The sequence below is a fragment of the Anomaloglossus baeobatrachus genome, chromosome 8, assembly GCF_048569485.1.
Source record: "Anomaloglossus baeobatrachus isolate aAnoBae1 chromosome 8, aAnoBae1.hap1, whole genome shotgun sequence".
Lineage (NCBI taxonomy): Eukaryota > Metazoa > Chordata > Amphibia > Anura > Aromobatidae > Anomaloglossus > Anomaloglossus baeobatrachus.
In genome coordinates, this window is record NC_134360.1 from 4,499,920 (window position 1) to 4,525,461 (window position 25,542).

At 51.5% G+C, this 25,542-nt stretch overlaps 2 protein-coding genes across 2 annotated transcripts in view; one reads left to right on the top strand and one right to left on the bottom strand.

Moving 5' to 3' along the window:
- The window catches only part of SYN2 (synapsin II), a 347,187-nt gene that overhangs the window by 75,198 nt on the left and 246,447 nt on the right, over positions 1 to 25,542 (bottom strand). The window contains exon 6 of the mRNA XM_075321261.1: positions 3,323 to 3,385. Coding sequence (XP_075177376.1) covers positions 3,323 to 3,385 — 63 coding nt within the window. The remainder of the gene's footprint in view (positions 1 to 3,322; positions 3,386 to 25,542) is intronic.
- Positions 9,032 to 25,542, top strand: part of TIMP4 (TIMP metallopeptidase inhibitor 4) — a 66,127-nt gene continuing 49,616 nt past the window's right edge. The window contains exon 1 of the mRNA XM_075320640.1: positions 9,032 to 9,293. Within this exon, the coding sequence (XP_075176755.1) occupies positions 9,170 to 9,293 (124 nt within the window). The 5' untranslated portion in view covers positions 9,032 to 9,169. The remainder of the gene's footprint in view (positions 9,294 to 25,542) is intronic.

Sequence of the window (25,542 nt, forward strand, 5' to 3'; positions counted from 1 at the left end):
AGTGACATCTGGTAAATCTGCTGCTATAGGAGACGCACTGACATCTGGTCAATCTGCTGCTATAGGAGACGGAGGGAAATCTGGTCAATCTGCTGCTATAGGAGACGGAGTGAAATCTGGTCAAGCTGCTGCTATAGGAGACGCAGTGACATCTGGTCAATCTGCTGCTATAGGAGACGGAGTGACATCTGGCCAATCTGCTGCTATAGGAGACGCAGTGACATCTGGTCAATCTGCTGCTATAGGAGACGCAGTGACATCTGGCCAATCTGCTGCTATAGGAGACGCAGTGACATCTGGTCAATCTGCTGCTATAGGAGACGCAGTGACATCTGGTCAATCTGCTGCTATAGGAGACGCAGTGACATCTGGTCAATCTGCTGCTATAGGAGACAGAGTGAAATCTGGTCAATCTGCTGCTATAGGAGACGGAGTGAAATCTTTTTCCTTGCGGCAACGCTTTGCCTGCTCCATGTCATCCAAATACTTGTCAAAGTTAAATTCCTCATCTGATGAGGATGAAGATACGGCAGCAGTAGCACTGTCAGGCCCCAAGTCCGGTTGCGCCTGGCAGTCCTGTAGCCGCTCATCCTAACTGCTACCTCACTCAAAGCTTCTTTTCCTTTAGTAAGCTGTTGATCATCAAGCAGTATACGATGACTTGGGTCCACATAAACAGCGGCCAGAAGAGTTTTATTTTCCAATAGCTGTGTCTCTCTCCATTTCATTGGAGCAGAAATGCCATCTGCGATTAAACCTCTTTGGGACAGGCAAAATAGCAAGTTCTTCCACTCCCTTATGAAAATGACAGGAGTTAAATCCTCAGCTTGTAATTTTTTAGTCACAGTAAATGGGTGATTAAGCAATTCCTTCAATTCAGCCACCTGTGTCCACTGACCTTCAGTTAGGGTTACCTGAGGGTTCACCATATCTATAAGAAACGATTTTAGTTCAAGCAATCACTCAGTCATTAAATAATTGCTGCCTCACCGAGTGACTTGATCAACAATTGCCCCTTTCCCAGCATGTCTCTTCAAGATGGAATCAATTTTAGGGGTTCTGGTGGCAATAACCAACTTCCTCACTTTTCAAATTAGATTTCCAGCATGTCCGCCCAGTTTCACACATCCGGATTTTCGCCGGTTTGGCAGATGCGGCGCACGCCAGTACAGTACGATACAGAATAGTGGCAGTGCTGCAACTTCCGGGTCACATGCTCCGGTCATATGACAGCATGTGACCGACGTTTTTCGTGCTGCCACAGTACTGTTATACACTGTCCTGGAGTGCACCGCATCCGCCAAACCGGCAAAAAGCCGGATATGTGAAATCGGGGTCCCTCTGGCAGACTCTCTCTTATTGCCGGCTGCAGCGTGTGCACAACACAGCACATGTGATGAATAGGAAAGTGTTTTCAAGAAGCTTCAACAAGATCTAATCCTAAAGTATCATTTTGCTGTTCTTCTGTTGTAATATCTGCTTGTTCCTCAGTTACATGAGCAGCGCTGTGGCTCCATCTCACACATACTGAATCCTACATTCTCTTCTAGATGTTGTTCATTCCTCTCATTCATCAGTGTAATTGTACTTATCATGTGTGAAGCATTGTCCGTTACAATGGCAAGAACCTGCTCTTTTTTGCGTTCCTAGTCTTGCAGAACTTTTTCCACTAAGGCCTGGAGAAACTGGCCGCTGTGATGAGCTTTACTATCTGTTACTGCCAGTGACTTGGTAACAATTTCTTTCTTGTCACAAACATATCGACCATTGATGGCAAAATAATTCAGTGAAATGCGGTGACTCCGGGATCCAGCAAAGGCGATGGGTGACAAGCTAGGACATTCAGACACCGCGTGTTGTGAGGATCCTCGCACAGAATGAGCAGTCAGTTTGTGGTGTTTTCTAATCTGCTTTTGCTATTGAAAGCATTATTTATGAGCTCAAAAACCTTTCAGGGGATGCAGTTTTATAAAAAGCTGGTCTGCTTTTGCAGCTGAAAAATGTATCCTCAAAAAATGCAGCAAAAACGCTGTGTGTGAATGTGGCCTTAGATCAGGAATAGAACAGACATTTATAGGACATTTCACACGTTTCCCAAATTCCTATGAAAAAATATTCAGCACATTCTGCATTGCACGCTGGACCCAAATTATTATAGATTTTAGGAGTCTGAGTCGGTGCATTTTATACCGACTCCGACTCCACCAAAATCAGCTCCGACTCCACAGCCCTGCTCACAAGACACCTGCAGGTGACATCTGGCGCCTCCCACCACCGGAGGTGTAGACCTCACAAGACCTCTGCAGCTGACACCTCCGACCAGCCGAGATGCGGACCTCACAAGACCTCTGAAGGTGACATCTGGTGCCTCCGACCACCCAAGGTGCGGACCTCACAAGACCTCTGAAGGTGACATCTGGCGCCTCCGACCACCCAAGGTGCGGACCTCACAAGACCTCTGAAGGTGACATCTGGCGCCTCCCACCAGCCAAGGTGTGGCCGATCAGACGTGAGCACATTCAATTAACGTCATGTTCCTCAGGGTCTTCCGGAATTATTTTTACAGGGTGTTGAGGTATTTTCTTGCTTTTAGAGAGGAATGTTGCCATGAAGGGGTTTTCTTGGTGCGTTCAAGGTTTAGATAGGTGACGAGCATCAGAGTAACATCCACAAGATGCTGGAAGCCAAGATTTTCCAGGAGAACATTGAGCAGAGCATCACACGACCTTCACCGCTTTGCCTTCGAGGACAGGATCCTAGAGCCCGATACACAGCAGATTGCCGCTTTAGCTGGCAGCCATGTCTTATGACTTCTCCATGCACTAATGCTGGCTCTGCCGAGCGCTCCAGCGTCTTCTATGAGACCCTATCAGACTCCTCTGGCGGCGGCTTATCTCGCCGAGAACAAAATGTGCGGTAGTCCTAAACGCCACATGCCGTATCCACCGATTCCCAGGTCATGAACCCTCGTACATATTACACAGGTGGCAACCGATATTGGTGGGTTCAGTTATATTAAGGTGTATGGAGGATCTCATGCTCGCTGTAGGCCCTTTTGACAGTAGACAGTGGTCAGCAGGGCACAGTCACCGCTCAGCGGCTGCATAGCCCAATCCTAATGCGCTGTGACGCTCGGTGCGCTCTGACACCGCTCATACCCTCATACCCCGCATTACTTCAGAAACTGCTGCTAAAGAGTCATCTCTGTTGGGTTGGATGGACGGAGGCGCCTCAGCTCTCCAGGGGCATTGAGGAGCCTTAGACCTCGGCTGTCGCTGGCTCAATGATTGTCTTATAATGAAGGATTAGAATCGATAGTTACCTTCCCCATCCCAGAATGTGCATGTCCAATCTTCACGACAACTGGAAACGATGGCATAGCAAGCTGAAATACAACCAAAGACAACCGTTACTAAAACAATATAAAATGCACACCCTCCATACCACAGCCGACAATCCAAAATAATACCCCGCTCCATTACTGGTAACAGTATCCTCTTATCTTCATTAGTGGCATTAAATAATTATACAATTATTACCAAACTCCTTATTTAGTATATACAGTATACAGGTAGAGGGCAAGTCTGAGGGTCCAGATCAGAGGCCCGGTCAGAACGCAGGTGCCTCCTCGACCTCTCACCGTCCAAGAGGAGCAGGTTTACAAGGCAGACAGTCTTAGAAAATCTTTTTTTAATTAAAAAGAAAATATACCAAATTTTCATTTTTGTACAAAGGAGACAGAAGAGCAGAGGACACCGGGCCAATGTGAACGACGGTAGAGGAAACCGGACACTAACGGCATGTGCCGCTGACTGAATCCTTAATTGTAGAAATCTGTATTGCGGTTTTTGGGAAATCCAGTATTGTGATTGTATGCAATTGTGGCGCCCTGTGCCTGAGTCGCCCCAAAGAATGGCTGCATGTGTATTTCAATATGTATGACATGTATTACCAGCTGTAAGAAGATTTGGTTTCTCTGCTGGTCGCCACATATACACACATTTGCCCACACTCCCTTACTGGGGCCGGTCACCACATACACACATTTGCCCACACTCCCTTACTGGGGCCGGTCACTACATACACACATTTGCCCACAATCCCTTACTGGGGCCGGTCACTACATACACACATTTGATCACACTCCCTTACTGGGGCTGGTCACTACATACACACATTTGCCCACACTCCCTTACTGGGGCCGGTCACTACATACACACATTTGCCCACACTCCTTTACTGGGGCCGGTCACTACATACACACATTTGACCACACTCCCTTACTGGGGCTGGTCGCCACATATACAAATTTTCTCACACTCCCTTACTGGGGCCGGTCACAACATACACACATTTGCACACACTCCATTACTAGGGCCGGTCACCTGAGCTGATAACAAAGTTTGTGTTCCCGCCCTAGAAGAAGAAAGGGGAGGAGCTTAGATGTGAGGTAAATTCAGTTGCAGTCGGTGTGAGGTGAAGGAGGTGAAATGGAGACGTCCTGTCCTGAGGTGACTACTGCAATCTCTGGACGGGCAGCTACACATTGGCAGGTATCAGTCCCTAGGCCACCAGGACTTTCAGGGTCAGTGGCAAGCTGAGATACTGCTATCAGCCTTTATATAAGGAGCAGTGAATTTGCCCAAGAGCTCAATGAGCACGATCACTGCCTAAAGTGGAGCATGTGCAGTACGATCCTCCAGAAGTGGCTACATCCATTAATCTGCGCATACACCGCCCCATCTGAGAAGATAAAGCAACGCGGGAATGAGCAGCGTGAAGAAGTGATGGCGGCAGCTCAGGGAAGGCAGGTGACGTGTCAGACACCGGAAGAAGGGAGGGAGGGAGTATGGATTGTCCCCGAGCGTTTCCCCTATTTTGGTTATATTAATACACACGTTGTGGTTGATCTAGTGTTGGAGCGGTTTATTTCCCGTTCGTGACTTGGCGGTATCCTGAGGAGCCCACCCCGCTGCACGGCTTACATTAGCATCATCGTTTGATATGCTGCAGTTGTTATATGCCCTATAAGTGTAGGAATAGAGGGGATCCCAATCCAATAAATATTACTAATCCTATCACTAATACTACTTTCCGCTGTTGGAACCAATTTTCAGGTAACTGAGTGGTCAGCAGAAATGCCCCTTGTCTACCGGCACCATTAACAATCAGCTGGAGCTGCAATCAGCATTAATCATCCCCAGGTGCAAATTAGGTTAATTAGAAAAATTTACAAACTTTCTTCTGTTTTCAATAAACTAAACAATAAAAATCGCTCAACACAACTAATATCACAAGAGCTGCCTCCAAATTCAGCACAAAATGACTAAATTATTCAACCCCTGAATAAAACTCGTCATTTGTAAATCACATTTTATTTCGGGCACCGGATGCAACTAATCATTGGCTTCATTAATCACTTTGGGTGTGTGTGTGAAATATGGCTACATCAAGGGAGTGGCCCGAAAAAGTGAAGAAAAAGGGACTGAACTTGACAATGACATGTGAGTTGTTTTTGCCATTTGGGTTTTGCAAAGCTGAGTTTTTGACCAAAGTTCTGCAACAAAAAGGCAGCATTTTGAACTGCATAGTGCGGACAAGAAACCCAAATTCCCATAGACTTTGCTTGAAAAGCAGAACAAAACCATTTTGGCATTAAACGCTGCAGTTGAAAAAGCAGCAAAAAAGCAGGTAAAAAGCAACGTGCGGACATAGCCTTACACCAAGACATGGCCGAAAAAGGAAGCTGTCGCTGTTGGGCGGCCGGGAAGGTGAGAGCAGCGGCGTCCTCGCCAGGGAAGAGGGGCAGGACAGTGTGGGGACGCTGCTACGGGCGTTACATCAAGACATGGCCGAAAAAGGAGGCAGTCACCGCTGGGAGGCCGGGAAGATGAGAGCACCAGTGTCCCCACCGGGGAAGAGGGACAGGAAAGTGCGGGGACGCTGCTACGGGAGTTACAACATGGCCGAAAAAGGAGGCCATCACTGCTGGGTGGCCGGGAAGGTGAGAGCACCGGTGTCCCCGCCGGGGAAGAGCGGCAGAAAAGTGCAGGGATGCTGCTACGGGCGTTACACCATGGCATGGCCGAAAAAGGAGGACGCCACTGCTGGGTGGCCGGGAAGGTGAGAGCACCGGTGTCCCCGCCGGGATAGAGGGGCAGGAAAGTGTGGGGACGCTGCTACGGGCATTACACCAAGACATGGCCGAAAAAGGAGGCAGTCACCGCTGGGAGGCCGGGAAGATGAGAGCACCAGTGTCCCCACCGGGGAAGAGGGACAGGAAAGTGTGGGGACGCTGCTACGGGAGTTACAACATGGCCGAAAAAGGAGGCCGTCACTGCTGGGTGGCCGGGAAGGTGAGAGCACCGGTGTCCCCGCCGGGATAGAGGGGCAGGAAAGTGTGGGGTCGCTGCTACGGGCGTTACACCAAGACATGGCCGAAAAAAGAGGCCATCAGTGCTGGGTGGCCGGGATGGTGAGAGCACCGGCGTCCCCGCCAGGGAAGAGGGGCAGGACAGTGTGGGTACGCTGCTACGGGCATTACACCAACACATGGCCGAAAAAGGAGGCCGTCACCGCTGGGAGGCCGGGAAGGTGAGAGCACCGGTGTCCCCGCCAGGGAAGAGCGGCAGGAAAGTGTGGGTACGCTGCTACGGGCGTTACACCATGGCATGGCTGAAAAAGGAGGTCGGCACCGCTGGGAGGCCGGGAAGGTTAGAGCACCGGCGTCCCCGCCAGGGAAGAGGGGCAGGAAAGTGTGGGAACACTGCTACGGGCGTTACACCATGGCATGGCCGAAAAAGGAAGCTGTCACTGCTGGGTGGCCGGGAAGGTGAAAGCACCGGCGTCCTTACCGGGGAAGAGGGGCAGGAAAGTGTGGGTACACTGCTACGGGCGTTACACCTAGACATGGCCGAAAAAGGAGGTCGTCGCTGCTGGGTGGCAAGGATGGTGAGAGCACCAGTGTCCCCACCAGGGAAGAGGGGCAGGACAGTGCGGGGACGCTGCTACGGGCATTACACCATGACATGGCCGAAAAAGGAAGCGGTCAGTGCTGGGTGGCCGGGAAGGTGAAAGCACCAGCGTCCTCACCGAGGAAGAGGGGCAGGAAAATGCGGGGACGCCTATACAGGTGTTACACCATGACATGGCCGGAAAAGGAGGCCATCACTGCTGGGAGGCCGGGAAGGTGAGAGCACTGGTGTCCACGCCGGGGAAGAGGGGCAGGAAAGTGCGGGAACGCTGCTACGGGTGTTACACCATGACATGGCCAATAAAGGAGGCCGTTATTGGTGGGTGGCTGGGAAGGTGAAAGCACCGGCGTCCCCGCCAGGGAAGAGCGGCAGGAAAGTGTGGGGACGCCTAAACAGGTTTTGAATAATTCTGAGACTGCAGTGTGGCGCCCTGTGCCTGGCCGCCACAGATAATAATCATGTATATTGCCATCTGTATAACCTGTATTGTTAGCCTAAGAGTTTTGTTTTCTACAAAACACACATTTACATATACTCCCTTACTGGGGTTATTCTCTTGAGCTAAAACCAGCTCTTGAGCGATGAGCCCTAAAAGGAGAAAGGGGAGTTGTGAGGTAAATTTCAGTCAGGAGCAGCTTGTGTGAGGTGAGGAGAGGAGTGCACTGAGGAGAGCTCCTGTCCTGAGGAGATTTCTAGAAACCTCTGCAGCGGCAGCGACACTTGTCAGGGTATCAGTCCCTGGGTCATCGGTGCCTTCAAGGTCAGTGACAAACCTGAGAGACCGCAGCCTTTTTATAAGGGGCAGTGACATTCCAGGGAGCTCAGTGGCACGTGTGAGTCTGGAAGCTTCTAGAATGAATAGAGAGTCTTCCTACAGGATTCCAGTCACCCGCTCGCCAGAAGGGATCAAAAGTCCAGATTGTTCTTGTCTTGGGAATCCAAGGATACCAAGATACCTATTCCCAGGTAGGGAAATAGCGGCAGGAAGAGTACACTATGCCACACAGCAGAGGAACCAAAGTCCCATCGGGGCAGGAGGAACCCCATCATTGTGCGCTGTTATCACCCTGCAGAGCTCCAGTAACAGGTAACAGCTCCTGTCCTGTCTCTGGCTGAATTATTCTCTGCTGCGTCATCCCTACTTCACCCTCCCCAGGAACCAGCCCTAGTTGGGGGGGCAAGAGGACAACCCTCTGGCACTGCACATCACCACCTAACTCCTGGGGCCCACCAGCAGTGCCGGCCATACCACTGCCGAACATCCCAACTGGCGGCACAAACTATTTATTTTATTTTCCTTCTCCCTCTTAAATATTTTTACTTCCCATTACAAAAGCCTGTCCCTCGCACCCGGTGCGGCCACATCACCGCTCGGAGACACCACCGTGACATCAGAGGCCTCCGGGGCGGCGCAGCAGTTGGCCGCAGTAGTGGCATTTTGCGGTGAATTTGTAGATATTGTTATCAGAATTGGTGTTAGCTGGTTCCCATGACTCAGTCCAGCAGCCGCATCGGTAATCTCGGGTCACTGGACGGCGCCGTAAGATCCTCCTCCTACCGGATGGCATCCGTGGCTTGCCTTCTGATTAGCCGGCCTGGTGTGATGTCATCGCGGAGATGTGATACACACATGACATCACACCAAGCCAATCCTAGGAGGAGCCGCGGACCCCGGGAGTCAGGACGGCTTCTCCGGACTCCTCGTGACACTGTCCCGGCCATTGGACGTAGTCCTCAGAATCTACCTGCACCGATTTTACTGTTCCATAAGTTGCGATGAATCGTTACGTTGTTACTCGGCTCTTGTGCGATTATTATTTGTTACCATCTGCAGAAAGACCTCATTTTCTAAGGATAAATGTGATTGTGAGCAGCGGGGCCAGCGGGGCTGGATGGACGGAGGACGACGACTGACAGCAGCCAGGAATGACAGCATGTCAGTAACTGTGTCAGGAGCAGACGCCACGCTGGAGACGGCGCCTGGGATTGGACAGTCTTGTGTTTAGAAGGCGGGGCCAGGGCTCCTCATCCATAAATAAGAAGGTTCATGCCATGGAAATAGGACATTGCCGGAGCCTGATCTCTGCCGGAAGGATTTCCACGCCTGTCAGGAGGAAGACGCAGAGAAGGAAGACGCAGACGGCTCCTTGCAGCCTCTGAATAGAGTCTTGGCTGGAGGTGCATGTCAGCTCAGCATGAATCCGGCCATACACGCGTTGCTCTGCTGCGCTCTGCTCCTGTTAACCCCTCAGGAGCTGGCGGAGGCGTGCAGCTGCGCCACCTCGCACCCCCAGATGCTGTTCTGTAATTCAGAGTTCGGTGAGTGCAGCATTTGCTTATTTCACTTATACATTGAGGAGGAGACATTGTTTGGGCTTAATCTTTGGTAATTAGTGAACTTGTTGGTAACTTTTGTTCTGCTTGTGATACATTGTAGACAGCGCAGCGTCACATTGTGAACTAGATGGACCTAGGTCTTTTTTCAACCTCAGTAACTATGTAACAGTTTGCAGCCTATACCGCTGTATCCCGGGTCAGGACTGTTTAGCGCAGACCCCAGCCTTGTAGACCGTGCTGCGCCATGGTATGGGGAACCTCTACAGAGATCGCTGGAAACCTTGGGCACAGGTTTTAAGTTGCAGATTCAGCTCCAGAGGATGGAGTTTTGAGCTTCTGGAGTCAGGTGAATCTCCACCGTCCATAAATCTCATTGCGTCCAGTGACACCAGTAAATCACGGAGGAGCGAGATCCGTCTTCACACGTAGCCCCCCTGCGGTGGTCTCTGGCGTGGAGCTGGGCTGCTTAGCTCTCACCCCATGTGCGCAGTCGATGGACGACGTCCTCACAATTAGCATCTGTATAGTGCGGGGGGCGCGGGGCGCATACAGATTAATGGCTCCAAAGACGGCAGGATCGGTGCGCCCGGCTCCACTAGTGTCTCTGACTTTTTGGGGTTTGTTGTCTGGATCTGTGCATTATACAATGGCAGCCTGGATATGAGTGCAGAGGCGTGATGCACTTTGTATACTAATATCACTGACATATCTGTATATATGGGGGGAAATCACAGTGAATTCTGCATTAAATCTCACATAAATCTGAGGCCGGGGTCTGCGAGCAGATTCCCCAGAAGCACCGACGTGCCACCTCCACATTACACTGCTGGGTCCCCTACTCTGTATCTATAGGCTCTAATACGGAGTTTTCACCTTAAGCGTCTCCCACTCCCCGGGGAAAGCTGAGAGATGCCGGAGAGGGTCTACGTAAAGACACTGACGATGGAGGGGCAAACCTGGAATCTCCTTTCTAATTCATCCCAAAAGATATTGGCTGAGGTCGGGGCTGTCCCTCAAGTTCTCCCACAGCAATTCCCCCCTTATGTCTGTATGGAGCTCGTGCACCGGGCACAGTCATGGGAACTAGAAAAGTCCTGTCCCCAAACTGTTCCCTGGAGGTTGGAAACAATTGTTCAAAATGTCTCGTGCCCCGAGGAATTTAGATTTTCCTCCACTGAAACTAAGGGGCGTAGACTAACTTTAAAAAAACAACCCCAATATTACAGATGGCACAATGCACCCGACCCCAAGAGATGCCAGATACAGACGCATTATCAGTCACTGCGCAGAACATATTTCTACTGCTCCACATCCTTACAACACTCCATCCAATGCTCAGCATTGTGCTTGGTGATGTACGGCTCGGCATTGTGCTTGGTGATGTACGGCTCGGCATTGTGCTTGGTGATGTACGGCTCTGCATTGTGCTTGGTGATGTATGGCTCGGCATTGTGTTTGGTGATCTTTGACTCGGCATTGTGCTTGGTGATGTATGGCTCGGCATTGTGCTTGGTGATGTACGGCTCAGCATTGTGCTTGGTGATGTACGGCTCGGCATTGTGTTTGGTGGTGTACGGCTCGGCATTGTGCTTGGTGATGTACGGCTCGGCATTGTGGTTGGTGATGTACGGCTCTGCATTGTGCTTGGTGATGTACGGCTCGGCATTGTGTTTGGTGATCTTTGACTCGGCATTGTGCTTGGTGATGCACGGCTCGGCATTGTGTTTGGTGATCTTTGACTCGGCATTGTGTTTGGTGATGTATGGCTCGGCATTGTGTTTGGTGATGTACGGCTCGGCATTGTGTTTGGTGATGTACAGCTCAGCATTGTGCTTGGTGATGTATGGCTCGGCATTGTGCTTGGTGATGTACGGCTCGGCATTGTGCTTGGTGATGTACGGCTCGGCATTGTGCTTGGTGATGTACGGCTCTGCATTGTGCTTGGTGATGTATGGCTCGGCATTGTGTTTGGTGATCTTTGACTCGGCATTGTGCTTGGTGATGTATGGCTCGGCATTGTGCTTGGTGATGTACGGCTCAGCATTGTGCTTGGTGATGTACGGCTCGGCATTGTGCTTGGTGATGTACGGCTCGGCATTGTGCTTGGTGATGTACGGCTCTGCATTGTGCTTGGTGATGTATGGCTCGGCATTGTGTTTGGTGATCTTTGACTCGGCATTGTGCTTGGTGATGTATGGCTCGGCATTGTGCTTGGTGATGTACGGCTCAGCATTGTGCTTGGTGATGTACGGCTCGGCATTGTGCTTGGTGATGTACGGCTCGGCATTGTGCTTGGTGATGTACGGCTCTGCATTGTGCTTGGTGATGTACGGCTCGGCATTGTGTTTGGTGATCTTTGACTCGGCATTGTGCTTGGTGATGTATGGCTCGGCATTGTGTTTGGTGATCTTTGACTCGGCATTGTGTTTGGTGATGTATGGCTCGGCATTGTGTTTGGTGATGTACGGCTCGGCATTGTGTTTGGTGATGTACAGCTCAGCATTGTGCTTGGTGATGTATGGCTCGGCATTGTGCTTGGTGATGTACGGCTCGGCATTGTGCTTGGTGATGTGCGGCTCAGCATTGTGCTTGGTGATGTACGGCTCGGCATTGTGCTTGGTGATGCACGGCTCGGCATTGTGCTTGGTGATGTAGGGCTCGGCATTGTGCTTGGTGATGCACGGCTCGGCATTGTGCTTGGTGATGTACGGCTCGGCATTGTGCTTGGTGATGTACGGTTCGGCATTGTGCTTGGTGATGTACGGCTCGGCATTGTGCTTGGTGATGTATGACTCGGCATTGTGCTTGGTGATGTACGGCTCGGCATTGTGCTTGGTGATGTACGGCTCGGCATTGTGCTTGGTGATGTATGGCTCAGCATTGTGCTTGGTGATGTATGGCTCGGCATTGTGCTTGGTGATGTATGGCTCGGCATTGTGCTTGGTGATGTTCGGCTCGGCATTGTGCTTGGTGATGTACGGCTCGGCATTGTGCTTGGTGATGTATGGCTCAGCATTGTGGCTTGGTGATGTATGGCTCGGCATTGTGTTTGGTGATGTATGGCTCGGCATGTGCTTGGTGATGTATGGCTCGGCATTGTGCTTGGTGATGTATGGCTCAGCATTGTGCTTGGTGATGTACGGCTCAGCATTGTGCTTGGTGATGTACGGCTCGTCATTGTGCTTGGTGATCTTTGACTCGGCATTGTGCTTGGTGATGTATGGCTCGGCATTGTGCTTGGTGATGTACGGCTCGGCATTGTGCTTGGTGATGTATGGCTCGGCATTGTGCTTGGTGATGTATGGCTCAGCATTGTGCCTGGTGATGTACGGCTGTAGCTGCTCGGCATTGTGCCTGGTAATGTACGGCTGTAGCTGCTCGGCATTGTGCCTGGTGATGTACGGCTGTAGCTGCTCGGCATTGTGCCTGGTGATGTACGGCTGTAGCTGCTCGGCATTGTGCCTGGTGATGTACGGCTGTAGCTGCTCGGCATTGTGCCTGGTGATGTACGGCTGTAGCTGTTCGGCATTGTGCCTGGTGATGTACGGCTGCAGCTGCTCAGCCATGAAGCCCCCAGCGGTCGCAGTGTTTGTGCTGATGTTACTGGAGGAGGTCTGGACTCTGCAGTTATGGGGTCAGCAGAGCGATGGCGACTTCTCTGCCCTCTGCGTCTCAGCACTCGGACCTCACTTTGTAACTTTCTGTTGTCATTTCAGGGTTGAAGTGCTAAATTATTCCATTTTTCTAATAAATCCTCTTACAGGTGATGGGGAAGATTTAGGAAAATGTGACTTTTTACGCCGGTACACGCTGGGATCAGGGGGCTCATTATGTGACACCTTGGTGAATACAGGCTGCAGACGAGGGGCTGCATTTTACTTGTCTTCCAATACTTTTGTCCATAATTTCCGTCTCTAAATAACTATGGATACATTTCTGCAAGGTTTTTGTGACTACAGACGGGCAGCGCCTCCTCCGGCCCCAGGTCAGTAAAGATCATAGAAAAATACAGAAAAGCAGCATCTCGATACGTTTACACAACATTATGCGTAAAATCTGAAATCTGGAAAATTTAGATCAATTTCAACTGTTGCCGTTCACTACTCATAGGAATGAACATTGGCCTCATTTATGAAAACTGAATAACCAAGAATGTAACCTAAAGCGACCAATCACAGAACAGGATTCATGTTTTTAGAATTTAAATATCAGACAGTAAGATCAACACCTGCCCCCTCAGTATAGTCAGCATGAAGGACTCTGAAATGTAAATCCACCAACACCTTTATATCTTCTATCTGCTGCTGCGTTCCTGAGTGATGAGAATATTACTTCAAACGCAAATGAGGTGTTAAGTGCCCTGGGAGGAACAGAGCATTTCCCCAGCCTCTGCTCCCCAGATTCTGTCCTGCCAGCACCAGCCTCTGCCTCCCCAGATTTTGTCCCGCCAGCAACTGCCTCCCCAGGCTCTTTCCTGCCAGCACCAGCCTCTGCCTCTCCAGCACCAGCCTCTGCTCCCCAGGTTCTTTCCTGCCAGCACCAGCCTCTGCCTCCCCAGATTTCGTCCCGCCAGCACTAGCCTCTGCCTCGCCAGCACTAGCCTCTGCCTCCCAGCACTAGCCTCTGCCTCCCCAGCACCAGCCTCTGCCTCCCCAGCACCAGCCTCTGCCTCCCCAGCACCAGCCTCTGCCTCCCCAGCACCAGCCTCTGCCTCCCCAGGTTCCGTCCTGCCCAGCACCAGCCTCTGCTCCCCAGGTTCTTTCCTCCCAGCACCAGCTTCTGCTCCCCAGGTTCTGTCCCACCAGCATCAGCCTCTGCCTCCCCAGATTTTGTCCCGCCAGCACCAGCTTCTGCCCCCCAGGTTCTTTCCCACCAGCACCAGCCTCTGCTCCCCAGGTTCTTTCCTCCCAGCACCAGCTTCTGCTCCCCAGGTTCTGTCCCACCAGCATCAGCCTCTGCCTCCCCAGATTTTGTCCCGCCAGCACCAGCTTCTGCCCCCCAGGTTCTTTCTCACCAGCACCAGCCTCGGCGCCCACCAGGTTCTGTCCTGCCAGCACCAGCCTCTGCCCCCCCACCCCCAGGTTGTCCTGCCAGCATTAACCTCTGCCTCCCCAGATTCTGTACTGCCATCACCAGCCTCTGCCTTCCCAGGTTCTGTCCCGCCAGCATCAGCCTCTGCTCCTCAGGTTCTGTCCCGCCAGCACCAGCCTCTGCCCCTCAGGTTCCGTCCTGTAAGCACCAGCCTCTGCTTCCCGAGGTTCTGTCCCACCAGCACCAGCCTCTGCCCCTCCAGGTTCTGTCCCACCAGCATCAGCCTCTGTCTCCCCAGGTTCTGTCCCGCTAGCACCAGCCTCTGCTTCCTGAGGTTCTGTCCTGCCAGCACCAGCCTCTGCTTCCCGAGGTTCTGTTCCACCAGCACCAGCCTCTGCTTCCCGAGGTTCTGTTCTGCCAGCACCAGCATCTGCCTCCCCAGGTTCTGACCCGCAAGCATCAGTCTCTGCCTTCCCAGGTCCTTTCCTACCAGCACCAGCCTCTGCCTCTCCAGCCCCAACCTCTGCTCCCCCAGGTTCTGTCCTGCAAGCACCAACCTCCCCAGATTTTGTCCTGCCAGCACTAGCCTCTGCCTCCTCAGCACTAGCCTCTGCCTCCCCAGCACTAGCCTCTGTCTCCCCAGATTTTGTCCCGCCAGCACTAGCCTCTGCCTCCCCAGCACTAGCCTCTGCCTCCCCAGGTTCTGTCCTGCCCAGCACCAGCCTCTGCTCCCCAGGTTCTTCCCTGCCCAGCACCAGCCTCTGCTCCCCAGGTTCTTTCCCGCCAGCACCAGGCTCTGCCTCCCCAGATTTTGTCCCGCCAGCACTAGCCTCTGCCTCGCCAGCACTAGCCTCTGCCTCCCAGCACCAGCCTCTGCCTCCCCAGCACCAGCCTCTGCCTCCCCAGCACCAGCCTCTGCCTCCCCAGCACCAGCCTCTGCCTCCCCAGCACCAGCCTCTGCCTCTTCAGCACCAGCCTCTGCCTCCCCAGGTTCCGTCCTGCCCAGCACCAGCCTCTGCTCCCCAGGTTCCGTCCTGCCCAGCACCAGCCTCTGCTCGCCAGGTTCTTTCCTCCCAGCACCAGCCTCTGCTCCCCAGGTTCTGTCCCACCAGCATCAGCCTCAGCCTCCCCAGATTTTGTCCCGCCAGCACCAGCTTCTGCCCCCCAGGTTCTTTCCCACCAGCACCAGCCTCGGCACCCACCAGGTTCTGTCCTGCCAGCACCAGCCTCTGCCCCCCCACCCCCAGGTTGTCCTGCCAGCATTAACCTCTGCCTCCCCAGATTCTGTACTGCCAGCACCAGCCTCTGCCTCCCCAGGTTCTGTCCCGCCAGCACCAGCCTCTGCCTTCCCAGGTTCTGTCCCGCCAGCATCAGCCTCTACCTCCTCAGGTTCCGTCCTGTAAGCACCAGCCTCTGCTTCCCGAGGTTCTCTCCTGCCAGCCCCAGTCTCTGCTTCCCGAAGTTCTGTCACCCAGCACCAGCCTCTGCCCATCCAGGTTCTGTCCCACCAGCACCAGCCTCTGCCTCCCCAGGTTCTGTCCCGCCAGCACCAGCCTCTGCTTCCCGAAGTTCTGTCCCGCCAGCACCAGCCTCTGCCCCTCCAGGTTCTGTCCCGCCAGCATCAGCCTCTGCCTCCCCAGGTTCTGTCCCGCCAGCACCAGCCTCTGCTTCCCGAGGTTCTGTCCCGCCAGCACCAGCCTCTGGTTCCCGAGGTTCTGTCCCGCCAGCACCAGCCTGAGGAGGCAGATCCCCAGGAAAGGCGAGACAGAGGCTTGGGAGAATATTGCCTCATTTGCATATTAATTAGAGGGAATCTGTCATCAGGTTTTTGCCACCTAATCTGAGAGAGAATCCACCAAACAGATGAGAATCTTGGACGCCCCCTCTATCACCTAAAGACCCCTGGACTTATTATCAGATCCGGTCTCTGTTGCTTTCATGGTAATAATAATATAATCGCATATGACGGGACGGCGTGTGGAGCTGAACGGCCGAGCGTGTTAGAATTTTACAGATTTATGTCTCCTTCAGATCTTTCTGTCCTGTACGTTATAATTGCCACTTTATGTATAAACTCAGAATCCATCAGCGATGTAGATAGTAAGCGTTAGGCCGAGGACTCTCCACTTCTGGTCCCCGCGATGTACAGTAGTTAGTAAGCGTTAGGTCGAGGACTCTCCACTTCTGGTCCCCGCGATGTACAGTAGTTAGTAAGCGTTAGGTCGAGGACTGTCCACTTCTGGTCCCCGCGATGTACAGTAGTTAGTAAGCGTTAGGTCGAGGACTGTCCACTTCTGGTCCCCGCGATGTACAGTAGTTAGTAAGCGTTAGGTCGAGGACTCTCCACTTCTGGTCCCCGCGATGTACAGTAGTTAGTAAGCGTTAGGTCGAGGACTGTCCACTTCTGGTCCCCGCGATGTACAGTAGTTAGTAAGCGTTAGGTCGAGGACTGTCCACTTCTGGTCCCCGCGATGTACAGTAGTTAGTAAGCGTTAGGTCGAGGACTGTCCACTTCTGGTCCCCGCGATGTACAGTAGTTAGTAAGCGTTAGGTCGAGGACTCTCCACTTCTGGTCCCCGCGATGTACAGTAGATAGAAAGCGTTAGGTCGAGGACTGTCCACTTCTGGTCCCCGCGATGTACAGTAGTTAGTAAGCGTTAGGTCGAGGACTGTCCACTTCTGGTCCCCGCGATGTACAGTAGTTAGTAAGCGTTAGGTCGAGGACTCTCCACTTCTGGTCCCCGCGATGTACAGTAGATAGAAAGCGTTAGGTCGAGGACTCTCCACTTCTGGTCCCCGCGATGTACAGTAGTTAGTAAGCGTTAGGTCGAGGACTCTCCACTTCTGGTCCCCGCGATGTACAGTAGTTAGTAAGCGTTAGGTCGAGGACTCTCCACTTCTGGTCCCCGCGATGTACAGTAGTTAGTAAGCGTTAGGTCGAGGACTCTCCACTTCTGGTCCCCGCGATGTACAGTAGTTAGTAAGCGTTAGGTCGAGGACTCTCCACTTCTGGTCCCCGCGATGTACAGTAGTTAGTAAGCGTTAGGTCGAGGACTCTCCACTTCTGGTCCCCGCGATGTACAGTAGTTAGTAAGCGTTAGGTCGAGGACTCTCCACTTCTGGTCCCCGCGATGTACAGTAGTTAGTAAGCGTTAGGTCGAGGACTCTCCACTTCTGGTCCCCGCGATGTACAGTAGTTAGTAAGCGTTAGGTCGAGGACTCTCCACTTCTGGTCCCCGCGATGTACAGTAGTTAGTAAGCGTTAGGTCGAGGACTCTCCACTTCTGGTCCCCGCGATGTACAGTAGTTAGTAAGCGTTAGGTCGAGGACTCTCCACTTCTGGTCCCCGCGATGTACAGTAGTTAGTAAGCGTTAGGTCGAGGACTCTCCACTTCTGGTCCCCGCGATGTACAGTAGTTAGTAAGCGTTAGGTCGAGGACTCTCCACTTCTGGTCCCCGCGATGTACAGTAGTTAGTAAGCGTTAGGTCGAGGACTCTCCACTTCTGGTCCCCGCGATGTACAGTAGTTAGTAAGCGTTAGGTCGAGGACTCTCCACTTCTGGTCCCCGCGATGTACAGTAGTTAGTAAGCGTTAGGTCGAGGACTCTCCACTTCTGGTCCCCGCGATGTACAGTAGTTAGTAAGCGTTAGGTCGAGGACTCTCCACTTCTGGTCCCCGCGATGTACAGTAGTTAGTAAGCGTTAGGTCGAGGACTCTCCACTTCTGGTCCCCGCGATGTACAGTAGTTAGTAAGCGTTAGGTCGAGGACTCTCCACTTCTGGTCCCCGCGATGTACAGTAGTTAGTAAGCGTTAGGTCGAGGACTCTCCACTTCTGGTCCCCGCGATGTACAGTAGTTAGTAAGCGTTAGGTCGAGGACTCTCCACTTCTGGTCCCCGCGATGTACAGTAGTTAGTAAGCGTTAGGTCGAGGACTCTCCACTTCTGGTCCCCGCGATGTACAGTAGTTAGTAAGCGTTAGGTCGAGGACTCTCCACTTCTGGTCCCCGCGATGTACAGTAGTTAGTAAGCGTTAGGTCGAGGACTCTCCACTTCTGGTCCCCGCGATGTACAGTAGTTAGTAAGCGTTAGGTCGAGGACTGTCCACTTCTGGTCCCCGCGATGTACAGTAGTTAGTAAGCGTTAGGTCGAGGACTGTCCACTTCTGGTCCCCGCGATGTACAGTAGTTAGTAAGCGTTAGGTCGAGGACTCTCTACTTCTGGTCCCCGCGATGTACAGTAGATAGAAAGCGTTAGGTCGAGGACTCTCCACTTCTGGTCCCCGCGATGTACAGTAGTTAGTAAGCGTTAGGTCGAGGACTGTCCACTTCTGGTCCCCGCGATGTACAGTAGTTAGTAAGCGTTAGGTCGAGGACTGTCCACTTCTGGTCCCCGCGATGTACAGTAGTTAGTAAGCGTTAGGTCGAGGACTCTCCACTTCTGGTCCCCGCGATGTACAGTAGTTAGTAAGCGTTAGGTCGAGGACTGTCCACTTCTGGTGCCCGCGATGTACAGTAGTTAGTAAGCGTTAGGTCGAGGACTCTCCACTTCTGGTCCCCGCGATGTACAGTAGTTAGTAAGCGTTAGGTCGAGGACTCTCCACTTCTGGTCCCCGCGATGTACAGTAGTTAGTAAGCGTTAGGTCGAGGACTCTCCACTTCTGGTCCCCGCGATGTACAGTAGTTAGTAAGCGTTAGGTCGAGGACTCTCCACTTCTGGTCCCCGCGATGTACAGTAGTTAGTAAGCGTTAGGTCGAGGACTCTCCACTTCTGGTCCCCGCGATGTACAGTAGTTAGTAAGCGTTAGGTCGAGGACTCTCCACTTCTGGTCCCCGCGATGTACAGTAGTTAGTAAGCGTTAGGTCGAGGACTCTCCACTTCTGGTCCCCGCGATGTACAGTAGTTAGTAAGCGTTAGGTCGAGGACTCTCCACTTCTGGTCCCCGCGATGTACAGTAGTTAGCAAGCGTTAGGTCGAGGACTCTCCACTTCTGGTCCCCGCGATGTACAGTAGTTAGTAAGCGTTAGGTCGAGGACTCTCCACTTCTGGTCCCCGCGATGTACAGTAGTTAGTAAGCGTTAGGTCGAGGACTCTCCACTTCTGGTCCCCGCGATGTACAGTAGTTAGTAAGCGTTAGGTCGAGGACTCTCCACTTCTGGTCCCCGCGATGTACAGTAGTTAGTAAGCGTTAGGTCGAGGACTCTCCACTTCTGGTCCCCGCGATGTACAGTAGTTAGTAAGCGTTAGGTCGAGGACTCTCCACTTCTGGTCCCCGCGATGTACAGTAGTTAGTAAGCGTTAGGTCGAGGACTCTCCACTTCTGGTCCCCGCGATGTACAGTAGTTAGTAAGCGTTAGGTCGAGGACTCTCCACTTCTGGTCCCCGCGATGTACAGTAGTTAGTAAGCGTTAGGTCGAGGACTCTCCACTTCTGGTCCCCGCGATGTACAGTAGTTAGTAAGCGTTAGGTCGAGGACTCTCCACTTCTGGTCCCCGCGATGTACAGTAGTTAGTAAGCGTTAGGTCGAGGACTCTCCACTTCTGGTCCCCGCGATGTACAGTAGTTAGTAAGCGTTAGGTCGAGGACTCTCCACTTCTGGTCCCCGCGATGTACAGTAGTTAGTAAGCGTTAGGTCGAGGACTCTCCACTTCTGGTCCCCGCGATGTACAGTAGTTAGTAAGCGTTAGGTCGAGGACTCTCCACTTCTGGTCCCCGCGATGTACAGTAGTTAGTAAGCGTTAGGTCGAGGACTCTCCACTTCTGGTCCCCGCGATGTACAGTAGTTAGTAAGCGTTAGGTCGAGGACTCTCCACTTCTGGTCCCCGCGATGTACAGTAGTTAGTAAGCGTTAGGTCGAGGACTCTCCACTTCTGGTCCCCGCGATGTACAGTAGTTAGTAAGCGTTAGGTCGAGGACTCTCCACTTCTGGTCCCCGCGATGTACAGTAGTTAGTAAGCGTTAGGTCGTGGACTGTCCACTTCTGGTCCCCGCGATGTACAGTAGTTAGTAAGCGTTAGGTCGAGGACTCTCCACTTCTGGTCCCCGCGATGTACAGTAGTTAGTAAGCGTTAGGTCGAGGACTCTCCACTTCTGGTCCCCGCGATGTACAGTAGTTAGTAAGCGTTAGGTCGAGGACTCTCCACTTCTGGTCCCCGCGATGTACAGTAGTTAGTAAGCGTTAGGTCGAGGACTCTCCACTTCTGGTCCCCGCGATGTACAGTAGTTAGTAAGCGTTAGGTCGAGGACTCTCCACTTCTGGTCCCCGCGATGTACAGTAGTTAGTAAGCGTTAGGTCGAGGACTCTGCACTTCTGGTCCCCGCGATGTACAGTAGTTAGTAAGCGTTAGGTCGAGGACTCTCCACTTCTGGTCCCCGCGATGTACAGTAGTTAGTAAGCGTTAGGTCGAGGACTCTCCACTTCTGGTCCCCGCGATGTACAGTAGTTAGTAAGCGTTAGGTCGAGGACTCTCCACTTCTGGTCCCCGCGATGTACAGTAGTTAGTAAGCGTTAGGTCGAGGACTCTCCACTTCTGGTCCCCGCGATGTACAGTAGTTAGTAAGCGTTAGGTCGAGGACTCTCCACTTCTGGTCCCCGCGATGTACAGTAGTTAGTAAGCGTTAGGTCGAGGACTCTCCACTTCTGGTCCCCGCGATATACAGTAGTTAGTAAGCGTTAGGTCGAGGACTCTCCACTTCTGGTCCCCGCGATGTACAGTAGTTAGTAAGCGTTAGGTCGAGGACTCTCCACTTCTGGTCCCCACGATGTACAGTAGTTAGTAAGCGTTAGGTCGAGGACTGTCCACTTCTGGTCCCCGCGATGTACAGTAGTTAGTAAGCGTTAGGTCGAGGACTCTCCACTTCTGGTCCCCGCGATGTACAGTAGTTAGTAAGCGTTAGGTCGAGGACTCTCCACTTCTGGTCCCCGCGCTCCTTTTCTTGCATCCTCTGATAGTTACCGATCTCATGGAGTCTTCAGCACCGGCACAGACATCACCGGTGACATCAGACTTTACAGGAGGATAATCTCGTATACTGTGCCGATTATTCCTGCTGTCATCACTCTCTGGCAGTTTGATTGACGGATTGTTCTGCAGAGCATCTTTGTAGAGTGGGCTGTCAATCAAACTGCCGGGGAGTGATGACATCCACCAATCACATTATAGTGGGCGGTACCTGTAATTGCTCTGTGCCCGCCCCTATGGCCCCCGGGGGATACAAGTTCATTTAACCCTGGTGTCTTTCAATAACTAGGCTCTTATCCCAATATCTATAGGTGAATTGCTTCTTTGCACACGACAGGTGCCCTTTAAGGGATGATTTTTGTTACTTTAAAGCATTTAAAGCCTTTTGGCAATTTTTCTTCCTCTCGGTTCGGACGCCCCACCTTGTGCTAACAACAATGAGGCGTCTCCACGATCCTCCGCGGCTTCAGAACCTCAAAACACAAAACCCAAAAAAGTGAATTCATGTTAACACTTTGCAAAAGGGAAAAACATCTCTGTAAATGGAGAGGTTTCCTTGGCTCCTGCTACACAAAGCGTGTTTGTTCTGCGGCGCTTTCTCTCAGGGGTCGCCGTGCTACAATATGGCGGAGCCCCAGTCACCACCGAGCTGTGTAAGTCTTGTGAAAGGGCTGGGATTTCATCTTACATCTCCTACAAGGAGTAAGCAGAGAAATTAATTAAGTCTGGGCCGAGCACTTTCCTCGGCTCTGTTGTGTGGGTGATTAGTGGTGTGACATTTTGTCTTCTCCTTGTCAGAGCTCTTTTGTCTTGTCAGGCTGATTCCTTTACAACACGCATAGCGACAAAACAGATCCAGCTACCCAGCGAAAAGCCCGAAGAATCTCACCAGGACGGGAGCCGGGCGAGCTGAGCCGTGCTGGCGCTGTCACCAAGAGGCAGCAACACAATCACAAACCGCGCTCAGTGTCCAATATACGATGCCCTGGACCACAGGTCAAAAGGGCATGTGATAAAGGGATGTCCAGGCCAAAGGGAGGGCAGGAGCACACCACATCCTCCGCAAAAATCAACATAATGCACAGCAATATCAAAACACCCCTGCTGTGCACACAACCTCCTCCACCTGAAAAACCTCTGCAAGAAATCAACATAATGCACAGCGATATCAAAACACCCCTGCTGTGCACAGGACCTCCTCCACCTGAAAAACCTCTGCAATAAATCAACATAATGCACAGCAATATCAAAACACCCCTGCTGTGCACACGACCTCCTCCACCTGAAAAACCTCTGCAATAAATCAACATAATGCACAGCAATATCAAAACACCCCTGCTGTGCATACGACCTCCTCCACCTGAAAAACCTCTGCAATAAATCAACAAAATGCTCATAGATATCAAAACACCCCTGCTGTGCACACGACCTCCTCCACCTGAAAAACCTCTGCAAGAAATCAACATAATGCACAGCGATATCAAAACACCCCTGCTGTGCACACGACCGCCTCCACCTGAAAAACCTCTGCAATAAATCAACATAATGCACAGCAATATCAAAACACCCCTGCTGTGCACACGACCTCCTCCACCTGAAAAACCTCTGCAATAAATCAACATAATGCACAGAGATATCAAAACACCCCTGCTGTGCACACAACCTCCTCCACCTGAAAAACCTCTGCAAGAAATCAACATAATGCACAGCGATATCAAAACACCCCTGCTGTGCACAGGACCTCCTCCACCTGAAAAACCTCTGCAATAAATCAACATAATGCACAGCAATATCAAAACACCCCTGCTGTGCACACGACCTCCTCCACCTGAAAAACCTCTGCAATAAATCAACATAATGCACAGCAATATCAAAACACCCCTGCTGTGCATACGACCTCCTCCACCTGAAAAACCTCTGCAATAAATCAACAAAATGCTCATAGATATCAAAACACCCCTGCTGTGCACACGACCTCCTCCACCTGAAAAACCTCTGCAAGAAATCAACATAATGCACAGCGATATCAAAACACCCCTGCTGTGCACACGACCGCCTCCACCTGAAAAACCTCTGCAATAAATCAACATAATGCACAGCAATATCAAAACACCCCTGCTGTGCACACGACCTCCTCCACCTGAAAAACCTCTGCAATAAATCAACATAATGCACAGAGATATCAAAACACCCCTGCTGTGCACACGACCTCCTCCACCTGAAAAACCTCTGCAATAAATCAACATAATGCACAGCGATATCAAAACACCCCTGCTGTGCACACGACCTCCTCCACCTGAAAAACCTCTGCAAGAAATCAACAAAATGCACAGAGATATCAAAACACCCCTGCTGTGCACACGACCTCCTCCACCTGAAAAACCTCTGCAAGAAATCAACATAATGCACAGCGATATCAAAACACCCCTGCTGTGCACACAACCACCTCCACCTGAAAAACCTCTGCAAGAAATCAACATAATGCACAGCGATATCAAAACACCCCTGCTGTGCACACGACCGCCTCCACCTGAAAAACCTCTGCAAGAAATCAACATAATGCACAGCGATATCAAAACACCCCTGCTGTGCACACGACCTCCTCCACCTGAAAAACCTCTGCAATAAATCAACATAATGCACAGCAATATCAAAACACCCCTGCTGTGCACACGACCTCCTCCACCTGAAAAACCTCTGCAATAAATCAACATAATGCACAGCGATATCAAAACACCCCTGCTGTGCACACGACCTCCTCCACCTGAAAAACCTCTGCAAGAAATCAACATAATACACAGCGATATCAAAACACCCCTGCTGTGCACACGACCGCCTCCACCTGAAAAACCTCTGTAAGAAATCAACATAATGTACAGCAATACCCCAAACTCCACTGCTGTGCACACGACATCCTCCACCTGAAAAACCTCTGCAAAAATCAACATGATGCACAGCGATATCAAAACACCCCTGCTGTGCACACTACATCCTACGCAAAAATCAACATAATGCACAGCGATATCAAAACTCCACTGCTGTGCACACAACCACCTCCACCTGAAAAACCTCTGCAAGAAATCAACATAATGCACAGCGATATCAAAACACCCCTGCTGTGCACACGACCGCCTCCACCTGAAAAACCTCTGCAAAAAATCAACATAATACACAGCGATACCAAAACACCCCTGCTGTGCACACGACATCTTACGCAAAAATCAACATAATGCACAGCAATATCAAAACACCCCTGCTGTGCACATGACCTCCTCCACCTGAAAAACCTCTGTAAGAAATCAACATAATGCACAGCGATACCAAAACACCCCTGCTGTGCACATGACCTCCTCCACCTGAAAAACCTCTGTAAGAAATCGACATAATGCACAGCAATATCAAAACACCCCTGCTGTGCACACGACCGCCTCCACCTGAAAAACCTCTGTAAGAAATCAACATAATACACAGCGATAACAAAACAACCCTGCTGTGCACACGACATCTTACGCAAAAATCAACATAATGCACAGCAATATCAGAACACCCCTGCTGTGCACACGACATCTTACGCAAAAATCAACATAATGCACAGCAATATCAGAACACCCCTGCTGTGCACACGATCTCCTCCACCTGAGAAACCTCCGCAAAAAATATACATAATGCACAGCAATATCAAAACTCCACTGCTGTGCACACGACATCCTCTGCAAAAAATCAACATAATGCACAGCAATATCAAAACACTACTGCTGTGCACACAACATCCTCCGCCTGAAAAACCTCTGCAAGACATCAACATAATGCATAGCAATAGCAAAATGCCCCTGTTGTGCACATGCTCGGCCCAATGTCCGACATTACAAGTAGTAACCTGTCATTCATCGGGCGGCTGTATGAGAAAGTAAAGAGTAAAGACGCCAGCAGCGGAGAAGCTACAAACAATGTAAGAAAACCGCCGGCGTTTCCCTGAAGCGTTATCAACAAGGAAAACTTGGTCTTTCTGCCGATTTCTTGAAGACGCCGTGGGCACAATCCCAAAAAGTCAAGAATGGATGGATTTATAATTCTATTGTGAAGCACTCAATGGATTTCCGGAAGGAAATGGAAGGAGCCGGCGCCTCTTATTGGTGCTATGATTCGGGCCTCCGCTCGCCTTCGTGAAGCCGGTCACATCGCCAAAACCCAGTCTGCAAAGGCCTTTGAGAGCGCTGAGATCAGAAGAAATCCGCCCGT